The sequence below is a fragment of the Struthio camelus genome, chromosome Z (assembly GCF_040807025.1).
Source record: "Struthio camelus isolate bStrCam1 chromosome Z, bStrCam1.hap1, whole genome shotgun sequence".
In the NCBI taxonomy this organism is placed as follows: Eukaryota; Metazoa; Chordata; class Aves; order Struthioniformes; family Struthionidae; genus Struthio; species Struthio camelus.
This window is the reverse complement of record NC_090982.1, coordinates 45996031-46013890: the sequence shown is the minus strand read 5'-3', so window position 1 is coordinate 46013890 and position 17860 is coordinate 45996031. Positions and strand designations below refer to the sequence as shown.

The 17860-nt window shown below is 38.2% G+C and overlaps 1 protein-coding gene across 19 annotated transcripts in view; it reads right to left on the bottom strand.

The window, feature by feature from the left end:
- PJA2 (praja ring finger ubiquitin ligase 2) overlaps positions 1–17860 on the bottom strand; it is a 157146-nt gene that overhangs the window by 20933 nt on the left and 118353 nt on the right. For 16 of the 19 annotated variants that reach the window (XR_011137700.1, XR_011137701.1, XR_011137702.1 and 13 more), the window contains 6 exons: positions 15876–16935; positions 11325–11510; positions 9555–9740; positions 6636–6747; positions 1154–1268; positions 730–845 (listed from right to left, as the gene is read on the bottom strand). Coding sequence is in view for 16 of the 19 variants with exons in the window: in XM_068927151.1 (XP_068783252.1) it covers positions 730–845; positions 1154–1268; positions 6636–6747; positions 9555–9740; positions 11325–11510; positions 15876–16935 (1775 nt within the window). In the remaining 3 variants the exon portion in view is untranslated. The remainder of the gene's footprint in view (positions 1–729; positions 846–1153; positions 1269–6635; positions 6748–9554; positions 9741–11324; positions 11511–15875; positions 16936–17860) is intronic. The other 3 variants (XM_068927156.1, XM_068927164.1, XM_068927165.1) reach the window with 1 other exon arrangement.

Here is a 17860-nt window from a genome sequence, read left to right as displayed (position 1 = left end):
TAACAGCTATCAAATCCAGACTCATACTATATGTAAAGCAGAGTGCAAGAGGGAGCTAAAAATACCAGTTGATCAGTTCCCGGTCTTTTACTCTAGCTTCAATTCAAGCCTTTGTAACACATTTTGAATGAAACAGTAATTACAGATGATAAAAGTGAAGGCTAACTCAGTATAGATTTCTCAAAGGTAAGTGTTCTAAATTCCTCTACCAGCACTCCAGCAGGTGTTTCTGTTCTCCTGCCTGTTCTCTACCATAAATGGGCCTAACACACGTTTTGGCGAAACAGATTCTTGGTTTCTCTCGGAGAAAAATCAAATCATTGTCTTTACTTCAGATACAAGTACAGTAAAGAAAATTTGTCTTTTCAACCAGTCAAATAATAACTCATTACTACTGATAACTAATATAACTAATAACTACTGATACTAATAACTCTCCTATCTAAAACCAGAGCTCTCCTTATACAAATGATTAGCATTCAGTTATTCAGTTTATTTATACCTATATATAATATGCACATTTAATAATCAAGACCAGGTCATTCCACTTCAGGTTAGTACAGAAATTACTCTCCTCACTTCAAATAGATTTTGGTTCCACAAAGAATAAAAATAATTTAACCTGTTATTTCATAATATTTCATCCCACATTTTTAGAAAGTTACAAACCATTTTTACCAGGAAAAAACCAAATACTCAAAAAAAAAAAGTCAGCCTAGTAGTACTTACCTTCTGTAACCAAAGAGTTACACAAGGTTTGTGAAAGAAATGATGACAGGGTAGCTCTGTTATGATTTCATCTTTTACATATTCACTGCAACAGATAGCACAACACTGGTCTTGGCCTACAAGTGCGAAGAAAAAGAAGCATTTTTATTATATATGTCTAAAATTTACTGAAGTCAAATCAGTGCATACTAACAGTATCACTAATGATAAAATACAAATCACACTTAGTCCAGTAAAGATTAATCTTCCAAACTGACCTAAAGTTACATTCACAGACTGATTCAAGATGCAGAGGCTTATTACATATGTCAAGAACAGCACTGTCAGCAGCACAGTAAGTATACTTAAATACCTATCTATGCCATTACAGAAAGTTGAATTTGTTCTTTTAAACTTTGCATAAGTTAACTATTTTTTTCCATACCGTTGTGGTCATCTGTGACAATAATCTGTGGCAGACAGTCTATGCTTTCTTTACTAGCTGGTGGATGAGCCTGTTCAACATCAACAGCCAGAGACTCCAGATGTGCCAGAGCAGTCTGAAAAGGGATATCAAGTTCTGTTACTCACAAATGAAATATTTCATATAAAAACAAAGAGGCAAAGGAAGGGGGGAGGGGAAGGAAACCAGTTCTAATCGTCAAAAGACTGAGGCAAGTTACATCCATCAGACTAGCCATTACATCATTTTTATTTTTGTGATGAATGAACCGAAACTGAAGGTCAAGACAGTAACAGCTTGTTTTTTAATCTTTCTTAACAAAATATCAGGTCAAAGTTGCAACTTATTCTCTAACGAACACCTGCTCATGTTATAAAGTAACTGAACAACCTGGTCTGGGAAAAAAAAAAAAAAAAAACGTATTTAGAGAAGGCAGCAAGTCACAATCCAATGAAGCTTGCACACAGTGAACTGTCATTGCGTTTCACTTTCTGAACATAAAAGCTTCATCAACGTGTTTTCTGGCTTCAGCTACAATACCGCCTAGATACTTAATTTTTCATTAAGTACCTGAGCGACGCTGTCAATATAAGTCTTCAGAAAAAACAAAAGTTAGGTCTACATAGGTCATTATACAGACGAGAAACATCTAAGACAGGCATAGTGCTCTGTAAGAAGCTGCCACTTGTTTGAAACTTAAAATTAAGATCTTGATTATATAGAATCATTAAGAATCCAATGCCGGAGCAAGCAGAATTGATGTCTGGATTATTTGTTTGATCACAGTAAAGGACCTAAAAGTAGAAAAACCTTCAGTAGAAAATTGCAACACAGTAAATCTATCCAAACTGAACACTAAGAAGTGAAGGAGATGCACCTGGTTGTGTACCAGTGATAAACAATGAAATTGAAGAGCCAAAAAAACCCAGAAGCACTGAGTTCATATCCTGAATGAACTATTCACACTGCTCATGAACTACTTCCTATTCTCATCAGCATGCAATTTATTTATTCTAATGGCCAAAAAACTTTCTGGTGAGAAGTTTCAGGTAATGTGACATTTTTGTAATCTCTGGGGAAAATATAAGGGACACTCCACCACCTAATAACTAAAAAACAAAATAAGTAGACTAGAGAAACATTAGATTACATGCCAACACCTATTTTTAACTCTTGGTCTTTGGAGAAAGTTTTCTGAATGCTAGCCTGAGAATGTGTCTGCACTCCTACTGCAGTGGTGCGGCAGCTCAGGCCACCATCCCACCACAGTTGTAACCCAGCAGCTCTACACCTACGGTCCAGTACTTGCAGCAGCACAGAGATCAGCACGAGCTAACAGACAAATATCTACAGGTCCTGCTAAACTCACTCCTACCGCAAGCACTCTCATCTACAAATCAACTGCTTTAAATGTAACCCAGGGATAGTTATCCACAGTGCAGTCCACAAGTTTACCTGCAAAATAGGTACATTTTCCAAATTTAACAGCTTAGCTCGTTCAAGTCTCCAACAACGGGCAATATTGCCTTAGTGACATTAAGATGACGTTAGTATTTACAATGGTATTTTGCTACAGCTGTGATGGTCTTGAGAATAATTTGTAGGTAAAAATACTATGTTTAATTAGATCAGTTGCTACAGCTGGAAGTATCAGATAAGCTCCCAGGCACACAAAAGGATGCAATATTACCTACAAATCTATAAATTACCTACAAACCTCTGTGTCTATATTCAGTATGAATAATCTAAGACAGAAAATAATTTACAAAAGCATTGTACTGTTTGCTTTTGAAAGCAACATAAAAGAAACATCAGGAAAAAAAAAAGCCTCACAATGACTCTGAAGCTTGAAACCACATCACTGAAACTAAAGTAGACCAAAGAAACGTCCATTTCACAACTTTAGCATCAAGGTTTCCAAGATACCTTTATCATCATCCTATTACATGCAGTGACCGCTTATTGTTCCACATACCATAAACCGAATGCTGGATACAACTAAAAACAGGCTTTGAGCACCCCACATCTGCAAATCAGCACAGGGAATATTTATAAACAAGCTCACTAATGCTCCAGAGGCACCTAAACTGATCTAGACTCCTACTGAAGTAAGTGAACACTCCCAGGAAGTAATATCCTTAAAACAAATGGAAGTAGGAAAAAAAAAGTCACAAACAGATGTTATTAGGTTTTCAGGACAGAAACTACTTGAATAGGATTCCCAGCATCTAACAGAACATAGCCACTTCTCCTCTCCAACTATCACAGTTAACTGTCACAGATTAGTCTGCCTCTCTCCCGCAGAGAGAAGATGCACCTCAATTTTGGAAGCATTAGGTCACATCCCTTTCAAGAGTTTCATAGCTATAGCAAATTGGCTTTGCTGGACAGAGAAATTTTTTGAAAAATTCCTGAGCTATAATAGACTTTGCTAATAAGTTATGTTGTCATAGCTGAAAAAACCTAGTTAATGAATCTTCTATTTTAGATAAGAGAACTTGTGGAGACTCAAGGAAGGTGATTAAGTAAATCAGTTACAGGCTGACTAAAGTCACTTTAACAGCATAATTAAACTCAACCCAATCTGTACCTCAAATCAAAATAATACTTATTAAAGCTAGTCAAAGTTTAGACTTCTACATTAATATACCTCTGGTGCAAAAATATTTCTCATTGGCAGGAAGCAGACAGGTTACTTTTTAAACTTGAAGCCAAAGGGGAGGCCTGTTGCACCCATGAAGTAGAATCAGACTAAGCAAGATTTAATACCTGCTTGTCCTAAATCCAAACCAAAATACTAATACAGTGCAACTGCATTTTGTAACACTGTAATATATACTAATAACATAATAAAGTGACACATATTCTCTAACGGAGCCAAGCATAAACGTATAAATAATGTGAAACCATAAAGGGGCCAAGAGGCTTATGGTATGGTTGTTCAAATAGGGTAAAGAAAAAACGTAAAAGCAATAAAATCCGCAAGGCAAGTACAAAAGATGTAGAACAAACAGGAGAGATGTCTAGTGAAATCAAATAATCCTGCAGAATAAGCAAAGGCCTAGCAAAGCCAGAACAACACCTAGTCCCCCCAAATAAGTTGAACAGCAGATGAAATCACCCCCTTTGGGGGGGGGGGGGGAAGGTGGAGATGAGTATAAAATACCAATTATGAGGGGAGGGTGGGGGGGAAGGGGAAGAGAGAAAAGAGCCCACTTCAGTTCTAGCCTCCCTCAAAGAGTTCTCAAGCTTGATCACCTTGACCTTACTGACTGAGACACCCTTCGCTGTGATCTATAACTCCCTATTGATATACGAACATGTTTGGTTGCAACAAACTACAGAACAAAAATTGTCATACTACATACATTTTCTACACTCCCTATGAATGGATAATCAGAAATTACATTTTTCTAGTACGCACAGATGCCATTTTCAGGAATTTGTCTCTTACTCAAACTTGAAAAGACTCAGTTTAGTTTGGTCTTTGCATTCCAAAACAAAATGTTTTCTTAAAAAGAAATATTTTTTTTCCTGAAAATGCTATATTCCACACTAATATTGGTTAAGAGAATTGGCTTTCCCTCTTGTCTAATATCCACAGTGACTGGATGTAACCTATACCATACTCGGAGAATAACTAACACCTTCGTAGCCATCTATCTACTTACTAAGTGGTTCAATGACACTCAGCTCCTGGTGACACTAACATAATTACAATAGCTTCTGTCAGCCATGAATATAGTCACCTAGGATTGCTTTTACAGGCCAGCCTGACAAGAGTCCGCACATTTCATCTGACAGAATAACTAGAGAATTTTGTTACACAGTAGTGAGAAAGAAAAACTCAGAGCCTTAGCACCCTGAGTCTTCTGTTCAAGTGCTAACATAGAGAATAAAAAAGAGAGAGGAATTGAATCCCATCTTTTCTACACAGAGCTTCCTGCTCTGGTGCTAAGGAGAAGGTCAACTGCTTCTGTAGTTCTCTCGCTTTTGACAGGGAGAGAGAAAACGTAGCTATGAAAAGGACATGGAATTTTCCCTATGCAACTTCAAAATACTGTTTTTTTATTAATAAGGGTATCAATAAACCTCTTACACATTAAGAAGCAGTTTTGATGTGTCTCCAGATGAGCAGTGATAAGATCTTACATAGCTGGAGACCCTGCAGTACTTGCTCATAAATAATGCTGACCTCCTACATACCTTGGGGGAAGCAGGACAGCTGGAAACTGAATCACTGCCAACTTCAGGGGACAACCCATTTTCCCGCTTGGAAAATCCCCATAAAGTTTATTCACAATTTTCCATCAAATCATTAACCTCCCAGTTAGCCACGAGAAAACCGAAAAAGATCTACAATTGCTTTAGAAAAAACGTTAAGATGGCCCTGGTATTGTGCCTGCGAGCACACTAGGACATAAGTCTGCTCTGTTCACCCCTTTAACTAAGAGCTAAGAGTCAAGCAGCGTTTGACTTATGTCACATATGAAACACTCAATTCAAGATAATTTTTGCAACATCATATTATATGCTTATACACCACGTAACTCTTTTTTTGGCAAATACCCTGCAGGGGAAGTTTCTGGCAATGCAGGAATTGTCAAGTCTCAAACTGAGTTTCACCTAGCTCCATATCCAGCGGCCAACATCAGGCAGTCCGCGCACACACACAATAAAGTAGCCGTGCTGGTTCTTAATAACAAAAGTTGATTTATCTGAAGTTAGACAGATGAAATCAGATTCATCAGACGGAGGTTAAGTTAAAAGAGAATGCTAAAAATAAAAAAGTCAAGATAATTAAATCCAAACCAGTCTTGTATTAAAGAATAAAAAGATGAGACTTCTGATCTATTTATATTTTTACAAAAAGAAGTTACAATAATCTCTGGACACAGATCCAGGTATGAAGAAACATTCTTTTGTTATGCAGGGAATTTAGCAACATTCTTTAGAAAACTTAAATGGCATATGCTTATGCTGGTAGAAATGAATATCTCTTTTTTTAAGAGAAAATAAATACTGTATTCTAAAAGCACTAGCGCTGATCAACGACATCTTGCACCATATCATTTAAAAGAATTTCAGCATTTATTTTTAAGCTTGCCAACCTGAAAGTTCAAGCTGAAAAAGGAAAGTCGATTTTTCCTGATTCTCAGTCCACTCCTGAATAAGGATTCAGTAATGAAAACTTATATCACAACACCATTGATACAACACCACTGAGAAAACGTAGACCGTTCTTGTATACTGTTGCAAAGCTGACCGGAATAAGACCTAAGCCCTTTTGTATTTAATATTAACATATAAAAGATTACCTGCTAAATTAAAAAAAAGAGTCAATCTGAAGTCCACAATGACTTGAATATTTGGTTATTAAAAAAAACCAAAAACATAGTGTGCTTCGGTTTTATTTTACACAGACGTCAATTACTTTTTTTTTTTTTTTTTTTTTTTTTACTACCTCCATAGCTTGTGCTAAGCGTTCCTCTAATGCCATATAGGTGAGAAATTGAGGGTCCACATATGAAATGGCTTGAGCGACTCCGAGGCCATCCCCAAATTCATCCAGTAGCCTGAAAAACATGAATTAGGTAATAGAGTCTTCGTTTCAAAGTTAATAGTAACAACACAAGGGCTGGGTACATTAACTACTGTGTTTCATCACTAAGGAAGCTTGCTGAGCCTAGCCCAGCCTCCAGAACTGAAAAACAGCATTTGTTCATACTGTACTAAGAATCCTCCAATTTCCTTGGTAGCTTGCTGCAATAGTTAATTGTCTCGCACTGTAAGAATATGTACCTTTTTTGCAGCTTAAGCTTCCACGCATTACTCCCTGTTATGCTCTCTGTAAATACACTAAAGAGACTGGTATACTCTCCTCATTAAGGTACTTCTACACTGCAATTCAATTATCTTTTAATAAGCCTAAGATTTAAGTCTCTCACTGGAAAGCATTATCTCTAGCTCACTTTAACATTCTCTTTAAAATAAACACTATACTATTCTAGGATTATGTTCAATAATCCTGTGGAAGTGGCTCTGCTTTTCTCCTGCCACTTGCAGCAGTTTTCTAATAATTATATTACAATATTTTTCAATAATCTAATGACAGAAAATCAAGCGTAATATACAAAATTATGGTAATATTAAGTTCGCACTTGGCATTACAAAGGGAAATAAAGTAGGTTTTATAACGTCTAACTTACACCAGTTGCAATGGAGAAAAAGTTACAAAATTATATCAACTTAAATGCTGATTACATTCATACTGTTACACTTTTATTATACTTCCATTATATTTAGCAGCCTGAAAAAGAATTGAAAAATACACCTAATATCTCTAAACTAACCATTCAGTACAGCAGAATTTCATAGAACCACAGAATGCTTGAGGTTGGAAGGGACCTCTAGAGATCATCTAGTCCAACCCCCCTGCTCAAGCAGGGTCCTCTAGAGCACGTTGCACAGGATCGCGTCCAGGCACGCTCTGAATATCTCCAGAGAAGGAGGCTCCACAACCTCTCTGGGCAACCTGCTCCAATGCTCTGTCACCCTCACAGTGAAGAAGTTTTTCCTCATGTTCAGATGGAACTGCCTGTGTTTCAGTTTGTGCCCGTTGCCTCTCGTCCTGTCACTGGGCACCACTTGGAAGAGTCAGTCTGCCCGCATCCTCTTGACACCCTCCCTTCAGATTTCTGTAGACATTGATGAGATCCCCTCTCAGTCTTGTCTTCCCCAGGCTAAACAGGCCCAGCTCTCGCAGCCTTTCCTCACAAGACAGATGCTCCAGTCCCCTCATCATCTTTGTAGCCCTCCGCTGGACTCTCTCCAGTAGTACTGCGTCTCTCTTGTACTGGGGAGCCCAGAATTGGACACAAGGGCACCTTGCTGGCTCATGGTCAACTTGTTCTCCACGACACCCAGGTCCTTCTCTGCAGAGCTGCTTGCCAGCAGGTCAACCCCCAGCCTGCACTGGTGCAGGGGGTTATTCCTGCCTAGGTGCAGGACCTTGCACTTGCCTTTGTGGAACTTCATGAGGTTCCTCTCCGCCCACCTCTCCAGCCTGTCCAGGTCCCTCTGAAGGGCAGCACAGACTTCTGTTGTGTCAGCCACTCCTCCCAGCTTTGGATCATCAGCAAACTTGCTGAGAGTGCACTCTGTCCCTTCCTCCAGGTCACTGATGAATACGTTGAACAAGACTGGACCCAGGACTGACCCCTGGGGGACACCACTAGCCACAGGCCTCCAACTTGACTCTGCGCCATTCACCACAACCCTCTGAGCTCGGCCATCCAGCCAGTTCTCAAGCCACCTCACTGTGCACTCATCTAGCCCATACTTCCTGAGCTTACCTAGGAGGACGTGATGGGAGACAGTGTCAAAAGCCTTGCTGAAGTCCAGGTAGACAACATCCACTGCTCTGCCCTCATCTGTCCAGCCAGTCATTCCGTCCTAGAAGGCTATCAGATTGGTCAAGCATGATTTCCCTTTGGTGAATCCATGCTGACTACTCCTGATCACCTTCTTGTCCTCCACATGCTTAGTGATGACCTTCAGGAGGAGCTGTTCCATCACCTTTCCAGGGATGGAGGTGAGGCTGACAGGCCTGTAGTTTCCTGGCTCCTCCTTCTTGCCCTTTTTGAAGACTGGCGTGACACAGGTTTTCTCCCAGTCCTCAGGCACCTCTCCTGATCTCCAGGACCTTTCCAAGATGACGGAGAGTGGCCTAGTGATAACATCCGCCAGCTCCCTCAGCACTCGTGGGTGTATCCCATCAGGGTCCAAGGATTTGTGGGTGTCAAGTTTGCCTAAATGATCTCTAATTGGATCCTCCTCGACCAAGGGAAAGTTTTTCTTTCTCCAGCCTTCCTCTCTTGTCTCCAGGGTCTGGAATTCCTCAGGACTGGCCTTAGCAGAAAAGACTGAAGCAAAGAAGGCATTCAGTAACTCCGCCTTCTTTGTATCATTCATTACCAGGGCCCCTTTCCCATTCAGTAGCGGGCCCACATTTTCCCTAGTCTTGCTTTTGCTACTGATGCATTTTGAAGAAGGCCTTCTTGTTGTCCTTGACATTCCTTGCCAGATTTGATTCCAAAGGGGCCTTAGCCTTCCTCGTCGCAACCCTGCATACTCTGACAACGTTCCTATATTCCTCCCTATATTTCCTCTGATCACAGGCTGACTTAGTGAATCCATATCCTTTTTCTCTTGTTAGAAGAAACACAGCACTTAAAGTTAAACCTTAAAACATACCATTACCAGCCCTTGAAGCAAGTGCATACAGATGAACGTGGATATCCTGACAGGTAACACAAAAAACAAAATGATAAATAACTAAAAAACCCTCCAAAATTAAAACAGGAAACCATCGCAGACATACCTCCACTCCACATCCAGATCTTCACTCATACTGGAGTCATCCTCCAGGTTGTTGTTGCCATCCAACATAAAGAAGCCAGGATGCACAAAATGACCAACTGGATCATTTTCCTCATCACTGCTACTTTCTATTTCTTCATGGTACTGTAGCCAAGGAATCTCTCCTTCCTCCAAAGATGTTTGTTCCCTTCAAATAAATAAATAAATGAATGAATGAAAAGCTAAAACTAAAAATTTGGAAGAATTTACAGATACATGCAAACAACAGAAGCTATACATATTATTACAAGGGTTGCACCTGTTTCTCAGACTGCAAAGCCCTAGATTCTCAACTCAGCATTTGCTGTAAAAAACCAAGAAATTCCTAGTGGTATCAGCTAACCCATCCAGATCCAGAACCTTGCAACATCCATGACTGTGTTGCGAAAGTGTTCGTCTAATGCTCAAGACCAGCAGTACAGGGAACAGCTTTCTTTGCACTCCTTTACCATGGACAGTATGCTTGTCAGGAGTAGCAACTTTGGTACTAAAGATCATCTACAAGTTCTTGAAACTGTTAATAAGAAAGGCTCTCCTGACAGCCTGAAAAAAGCAGTTCAAAGAGACATGATTAGTAAGAGAAGCTACATACATGAGAAAAAGGATTCTTTTCATTCCTGGATTTTCTAGAGCAGCACAAGTCACCTGGATGTTTCGAACCACAGGGCTGAGACCCACTTTCCGTAATGGAGGGCAAATAAATGGGACCATGTCAGAAATAGATATATTTGCAGCCTGTTCAAACCAAAGAATGCTTAAAAGTGGACAGCGCCCCTGCTGTTTTTCTCAAGTAGATAAGTTTTTAAACAGTGTTTTCATAAAGCCATGCTAATTCTTCAAAACTCAAGGACACAGCAATACGAATAAGATAATGACACAGATTTGGAATGCTTGGTGTTAGATACCGTCTGACTTAGAGTTAAAGGAGCAGAACATTTAGGCATGATTTGTTGCAAAATGAAGACCCCAACTAAGAATACAGGTTTTATATTAGATGCTCAGGAAAAAAAAACAAAAACCAAAAAAGCTTTAACTTATCCTTAGCTACTTCTATATACAAATCTTGCAACAAAAGGTAGCTTTTTTTTTTTTTTTTAATTAAAACAATGAACAACTGGAAAAATGAAATGAAAATAAATTAAAAGCAATAATGAAAAACTGGGAAAGAGCTTTCAGCACAGAATTCCTTCTTCAAGTTTACTGTAATCACTGATAGAGCTGCAGAAATACGTACATAAAAAAAGAGCAGCAGTTCCATTCACTGGAATACAAGAAGCAAGGAAGCAAAGAGAAAAACAATAGCTTTGCACAGAGTACAAAGCATTATTAGAACATGAGCAGTGTATGTATGTGGTTAAAAAAAAAAAAAAAAAAAAAAAGACAGCTCTTTACAATTAGCCTGTCTGTAAACAATATCATACCTAATCCTGCCTTTGAAAGTATACCCAGTCTATTAACCTGCTGCTTTTTCTTATTATTAGAATGCCAACACTCTCCCAGTAGTTGTACTTCTTTCATAAAATAGCCAGCATTGCAGCATTGTTTGCATGACATAACCTTTTTTTTCCTAGTCTCAACATAGGAAACTAGTGTGATTGTTTTGATGTAGGCAAATGATTATTGCTGGTATAATAATTATTTTTAGAAGTGTTATTATTCTCTACAGTGTTGCATTGACACTGTGCTGCTGCTACTACTTTATATAAAGTTATTTAATGAAATAAAATCATACCCTCCTTGGAAACAGAAGTCTGTGTTCTCCTCTTCTAGGCCACTGCTGTTGCTCTGCACTTCAGGTTCATGTTCCTCCCTGCCTGGGAGAGTCTCCCAGCTCTCGTCACTCGACGACTGGTCTTTATCTGCAGCAGCAAAATACGCAGGCAGAGATGCAGACCACTCTCCATCACTGCATTCCGAACTGCAATTTAGACAAGGCAATGCAGATTGAATTCAAACACTTCTTTGAGGGAAAGAAAAGAAAGAAAAAAAAAACCACCACGCACGCACGCACACACACACACACAAGAAAACACGTGATTTGATACTCTTCTATGAACATTGCTCTCAGTACAACTAGGATAAATTCATTTTTTACTAATCATAAATTGATTACAGGGTAAGTATGTAATAAAGAGTTGATTCAAAATCCATTCTTAAAAAAGAGTCATGCCCATCCTACTTAGCAACAGGGTTTTGCTCTCCTCCCTCCACACTTGCAGAGTACATAAAACATCTCAGGAGTACAAGCCAAGACCAACTATACACACCTCTTTCTCCCAGCACCCTGCAAAGAGAAAATAGCAGCAGTGATCCCAAGAAGTGCTTGACAAACATGGCAAATTTTGGCCTTCCCTCTTGAACGAACAAAACTTTGTAAACAAGAGCCCTGATAACTTCTAAGCCATATACAAAGTCAATTTTTTAAAATCATACAAAGATACAACTGATGAATTACTGGAAAAATCACTTAATTCACTAGCCCAAAAAGACGAATAGCAGAAGGGTTTTCAGGAAGAATTTGATTTTTCAGCTCCACTATCATGTAGAAGAGAGCAGTAAGTAATAAACTGTAGGTAGCTTTAAAACAACAGTGATGCTAGCAGAATCCCCAGAAGAAGGACAAGCTTATTGATTGCTACTTTTGGTAATGCACTTAAAAGGCTCATTCGATATTAGGAGTGACAGAAGACATCTACTGAAATCAAAGTAGAGTCAACCAGCTATGTCCCTTCAGCAAAGTTACAGGAAAACATAATGGATAAGTGAACAGAAAATGTGCTTGATAGAGCACATCTTAATAATAACCCAGCAATCCAGGATGCCTGCAGCTCAGAATTCTTAATCTAGTAAACCCAATAAGTCAGCGTGCATCAATGTTCTCATCTCCCCACCTTCAAACTCACTTCAAAGAAAAATCTCTCCTCCTGTGTAGTATTACAAGCACATGCCAATAGAACTTGCTGTTTAATGATTTACTTTTTGAAAAACTGCATATTACACACTTCTAGTTTTATAAGAAAAAAGAAGATCAAGGACAAAGATTATATGGAAATATTTTAATTTGAAGCAGGAATATATTTTTCTCTTACAATTTTGAGGACTAGGGAAGGTGACGGAAATAAGAATATTCATTGTCCTTGGGTCATTTCAAAAGGATTACTTTACAAGAGAAATAATACCCATTAAAAAAGAACTTTTGATATTTTAATAGATGAGACAGCCAGTACTGCCTAGCGCATATATGCAACCCAAAGCATCCTGTATTTCACCAGCTAAAGCTGAATTACTACCATTTTAGAACTTTTTTTAAAATTATTTTTTAAAGGCTATTCAAATATGCTGTAAGATTTGCTTTGAGACTCACATCTCTCATTTTAGTTTTCCCTATCTTACAGTCCACTTATTTATATTAAAATCTGCATTAGAAATCATAAAACTCTTATGCTGATAGTCAAATTTGTTCCAATATTCTGCCTTTAAAGTTCTGGTAATAAAGTTTATATACATAGCACGATTCAAAACAGAAAAGAGGATATGCCTTGAGTGATTAACACCATACAAGCAAGAACACTGAAGATATATATTTCAAAATGTAGGATTTAAGGGGGTCCAGTTCTGCAGAGATGCAGAACTTTATGCAACAGTTAGCGAGTTACAGAGTTCTCGCTTGCCAAAAGCGCACCATATTACCTTAGCATCTGCACGTGGATTTTCTGGGAACAGTCCCTCCCCACTCGACTTGGCCTGTGCTTAGCTCCTTCCATTTAGCACTAGATTATGCAATAATTGATGTGCTCCTCATCCCATCGCCCCACACTAGGGAGCAACCACGACCCCACCACCTCAGAGCAAACGTGGTTCTAACAGCCTTAAAAGACTTTTCATGCAACTTCTTATTCCATGCTAGCATCATAAAAGCTGGGCATTTCTTCAAAGCAAAAAACGTGTGGTGAAGGTCCATGCTGCAGCAACTGGCAAACTGAACTTTTCTCTGGGTGGGAAACAGGAGCAAGCAGAGTCACAGGATGCAGCATATGACACCTATGCCAATTCTGTTCTTTATGCAGCTATATAGTTTTTTTTTTTTAAATGTGCAAATAATGACTATACATTCAAACATACAACTTTACCTTTTGAGAGCAGAAAAGCATATGTTAGTTCCTTTTATAGAGTAAACATTGACAATTTACTTCACTAGGATAAATCTTTTCAAGACTTAAAACATGAATTTCATTTTTAAAGTTAAATCTGCAGCTGATGAACACTTAATGTTTCCTGTTTAGTGGTTCATTAATTCCTATCATGAAGAACAGTCACTTTCAGATGTGTAAGCTATGTTTCTCTTTTTTATTGTTCAACAACAATCCATCACTTCACTTCATGGGAGCCAATGCTCTGGTTACTATAGTATATTTCCTCCACTGTATTTTAAACTTCTGGCAGTAGCACTTCAGTGGAAAAAGTAAGTTATACAGTAATAAAAATTTTTTAAAAGCAAAGACTATGAAGAAGGAAAGGATTCTTGTAAAGTCCACTTACATCTTTAATAATAAGAAAAGTCTACAAACCCATTTTGTTCTCCCATAATTGGGACTCTGCAATATTTTAATGACAAGATTTTATGCAGATTAATTTTCATGCTGTACACTCCACAAAAGCAGTGGAAACAATCTAAGCAGGTGAAGCATACTGGCAAAAAAAAAAAAAAAAAAAAAAAAAAAGTACACTGACATCCAGAAGATGAGTTCTGTAAAGAATGCAGTGGGAACAGAACCAAAGATGATGAAAGGAAGAGACAAGAAAAATTGCAGAAACTCAAACTAAATTCAAACACTACTGCATTTGCCACATATTAACAGAAAGTTAAAAAATAATTTTTCTCTTAGAACAGCTCAGTTATAAAACCCTAACTCTCACTGACAAGCACTTAACCAGCACGTGAACAAAAGTGTTCATCAACATAAGGTTCATACAAATTAGTTTATCTTTCAGATAAAGAGCCCAAAACAGGAGGAGCCTGAATGCTGCCCCAGGGACCCACGCTATAGCCAGAGCCTGTAGATCTGAAACTGTTTTCATTCATAGTTACTTTGGAAACATCTGCTATTCTAAGGTGTTTTCATTAAAAACAGGATTATAGGTAATCCCATCAGATTATTCTGCAGAAATGATGAGGAAGAATAATTTCTTTTCCAAAGTCTAGAGGCAAGAATTTATGTAGGCTGTCATGCATAATATTGAGAACGGATAATAAGAAATTCTGAAAAATAATAGCTCTTGAGGAAAACCTGCAATGTGCCAAACATCAGGCTGAGCAAGTTCTCCCTCTCTCCTGCATCCTCTCAATGAAAATTAAATGAAAATCCTAAAGAGTATTAGTGTGCTCTAACCTCAAACAAAATGAGAGCTTTTTTTAGCAACTGGGTAGCAGACTCCCAGAATATTAGGTTTGCGCTGTATTTTTTACAAAACTGCTTTGGCACACTCAGCTCGGAAGCATTACAGACCGTAAGTATTCTACTAACGTAACATTTGCAAATAACATAGTGAAAAAAGCCTTGCAACAAATGGCCGCCTGAAAACACTTACTTTTTCCTCTCCCCTCAGGTATTATACCAACATTTTTGTCTAGCTTCAGAAAATACTTCCATGAGTTCCTGCTTTTTTAAAAAAATGCTCATTAAAATGTCTAAGGCAGTGAAATCGGACATAAATATTTCCACATAAATATATTTTAAAGTTTCACTCATGGGCCAAGATATTTTTCTATAATGAATTTTCTTGAAAATCAGATGCTGTATATTAACTAGTAGAGTGTTGCATCACACAAAACAGACTCCAGAGTGAAAGCTAAGGTTCATGATGACAATGCAGTATGCTCATATGACTACACCTGTATACAGTAACACTACAGGACAGCAACATTACATCTACATGGAAGTATTAACAATCAGCATTCCAGCAACAAACCAGTTCTTCCCTTACCCGTTTCCTATGAACCAAATTTCAGTGGTTTTGTACAGAGAGGAGAGACATCAAAATCATGACAGCAGATCAGAAGAATGTAAAGTACAATTTCTTTGAATTGACTTGGGGAGGGATGAACGAGAAGAATAGAGAGGAAAAGCTGGCATCTTGTTATATGATCAGATTCTGAAATTGCTTAATTTTTTACTAAGTCCCATACCATTTGCCAACAAATTACTCAGATTATTTTATTTTATTTTATACATAGAATGTGTGATACAGATAAAACACACAGACAAAAAAAGTCAAATCTTACCTGTCTTCATCTTTGTGGGACATTGAGAAGCGTCTGCTGCAGTCTTCAAACTCATCCCAGAAAGTGTTATCATCTAACACAGTTTTTCTTTCTTGACCATTTGCATTTTTCTTTAGGTCTATTTTTGTGTTCTTCTGAGTACCTTCGTAGTCTCTTGGGTCAAAGAACATACTGGAACTCACTTTTTCTTTGCCATTCCTCAAGGCGCACTCTGCATGCCCATGCTGGACTTCAGCAATTTCACTTCGCCTCCTAGAACCGCTCTTCTCTTCATCATCACTAGGGAGAAGCTTCTTTCTATCCAACTGGCTTGTAGGATTTTGTTTTCTAATTTTGGGTCTCACTACTGGTTCAGGTGAATTCCCTTGGTCAGTCTTTCCATCACTGACATTTAACTCATTACTAATAGGGGTCCTGATTCCAACATCAACTATATTTTTTGTCTGTTGTGTTTCACAACTAGCACTACTCAAGTTACTTTTCAGTATAGCTTGATCTTCAGCAGATTTTTTAAGTGTCCTGTTGTTTTGATGGGCCAAGTCTGAATCTATGTTAGAATATCTTATTAAAGGCACTGGTCCCACTTCTTCACAACGTTCCCTAGAAATGCTGTGGTTAAGACTGGATAACCGGGACTGTAACTCAGAAAAAGACTCTACGCCCTTTTCTAACTCAGAAAGCATGTTATCTAGCGTTTCCTGAAATACACCTGCTTCTTCCTTCACCAAGGAAAGATTACCTTGGCCATCATCATCCTCTCCATCACTGCTATCTGGCTCATAAGAGTCAATGTTTACAAAAGCAATTCCATTCTGGCCATTCAAATCATTACAGTCTCCAGAAGCATATTCTGCAAGGTCCTCAGAAATTTTATCAGGATTCATAATGCTCCCTGAGATTTGGTTGCCTTCCAGACTGTAAGAGACTAGAGAAAACGGTGAAGCGTTCGTCTCAAAAGTTTGGCTCGACACAGTTTGACAAACAGGTGCTCCAGTTCCAACATTTTCTAACAAAGGCTCATCCGATAAACCAGAACAAACTTGAACCAATGGACTGGAACCTTTACAGAAAGTTGTAAGAAAGAATACATTGGAATAATCAAACATAATAGCAATTTTCTCACTTACAACATCAGCTCCTGAAAAAAGGGTATTTTATTGGGACTGCAGTGCAATTTGATAAAGAGAAACATTTGGCAGAGATGCACTGATTCTTTGCTAATATATTTATGTTTTCATTTTTATAAACTAAGCCCATACAGACAGATTAAATGATTCAGCTCAGCCTGTGACAGCAGTAGCAAGATATATTAAAGAAGGAACATGTTCATGAGCAGCATCTTTAAGTTGTTTACGTGAAAAGGAATTCTAAGACGACAACAGGAAACTTGAAAAAAACGCTAGAAGATTTAAAAAGCTGCAACATTTCTTTCCATAACATAAAATTCAGACTACCCATTCATTAACTGGCTGAACTGTGCCTCCTGCCACAGTCAGATAAAGCCATTTATTGATACTATAAATTACATACTAATAGCACTATATTTTGTACGTGTCGCTATGAATGCGACTCCTTATAAGGAGACAATAATAGCAGAGATGGATGTAGAATTTACAGTTGCAAGTTACAATCACTGTAAATTCAGTTTGCTTATTTTACAGTTGAACCTCTTGCATAAAGGGACAATAAACATCAAACCCAGCAACAAGAGCTAAAGTTTAAAATGTATACCTTGCGCAAAATTAATGCTTACTGCAAGTCACCTGTAAACTCCTAAGCAATGTACATTCAAACCGTTTCTGAAAACACAAGGGCTTGCATAACTTCATGCAAGTAGTTATAAATTGTAGGCTGATATTAAGACATTTGGGAAACTTTCAATCACAAGAGAAAAAAAGTTCTGAGCAGAGAAAAATTGAGACATGCATGGTTAAATGAAGACATTCCATAACAGACACTTTAAAGAACAGTCAGAGGTAGGGAAC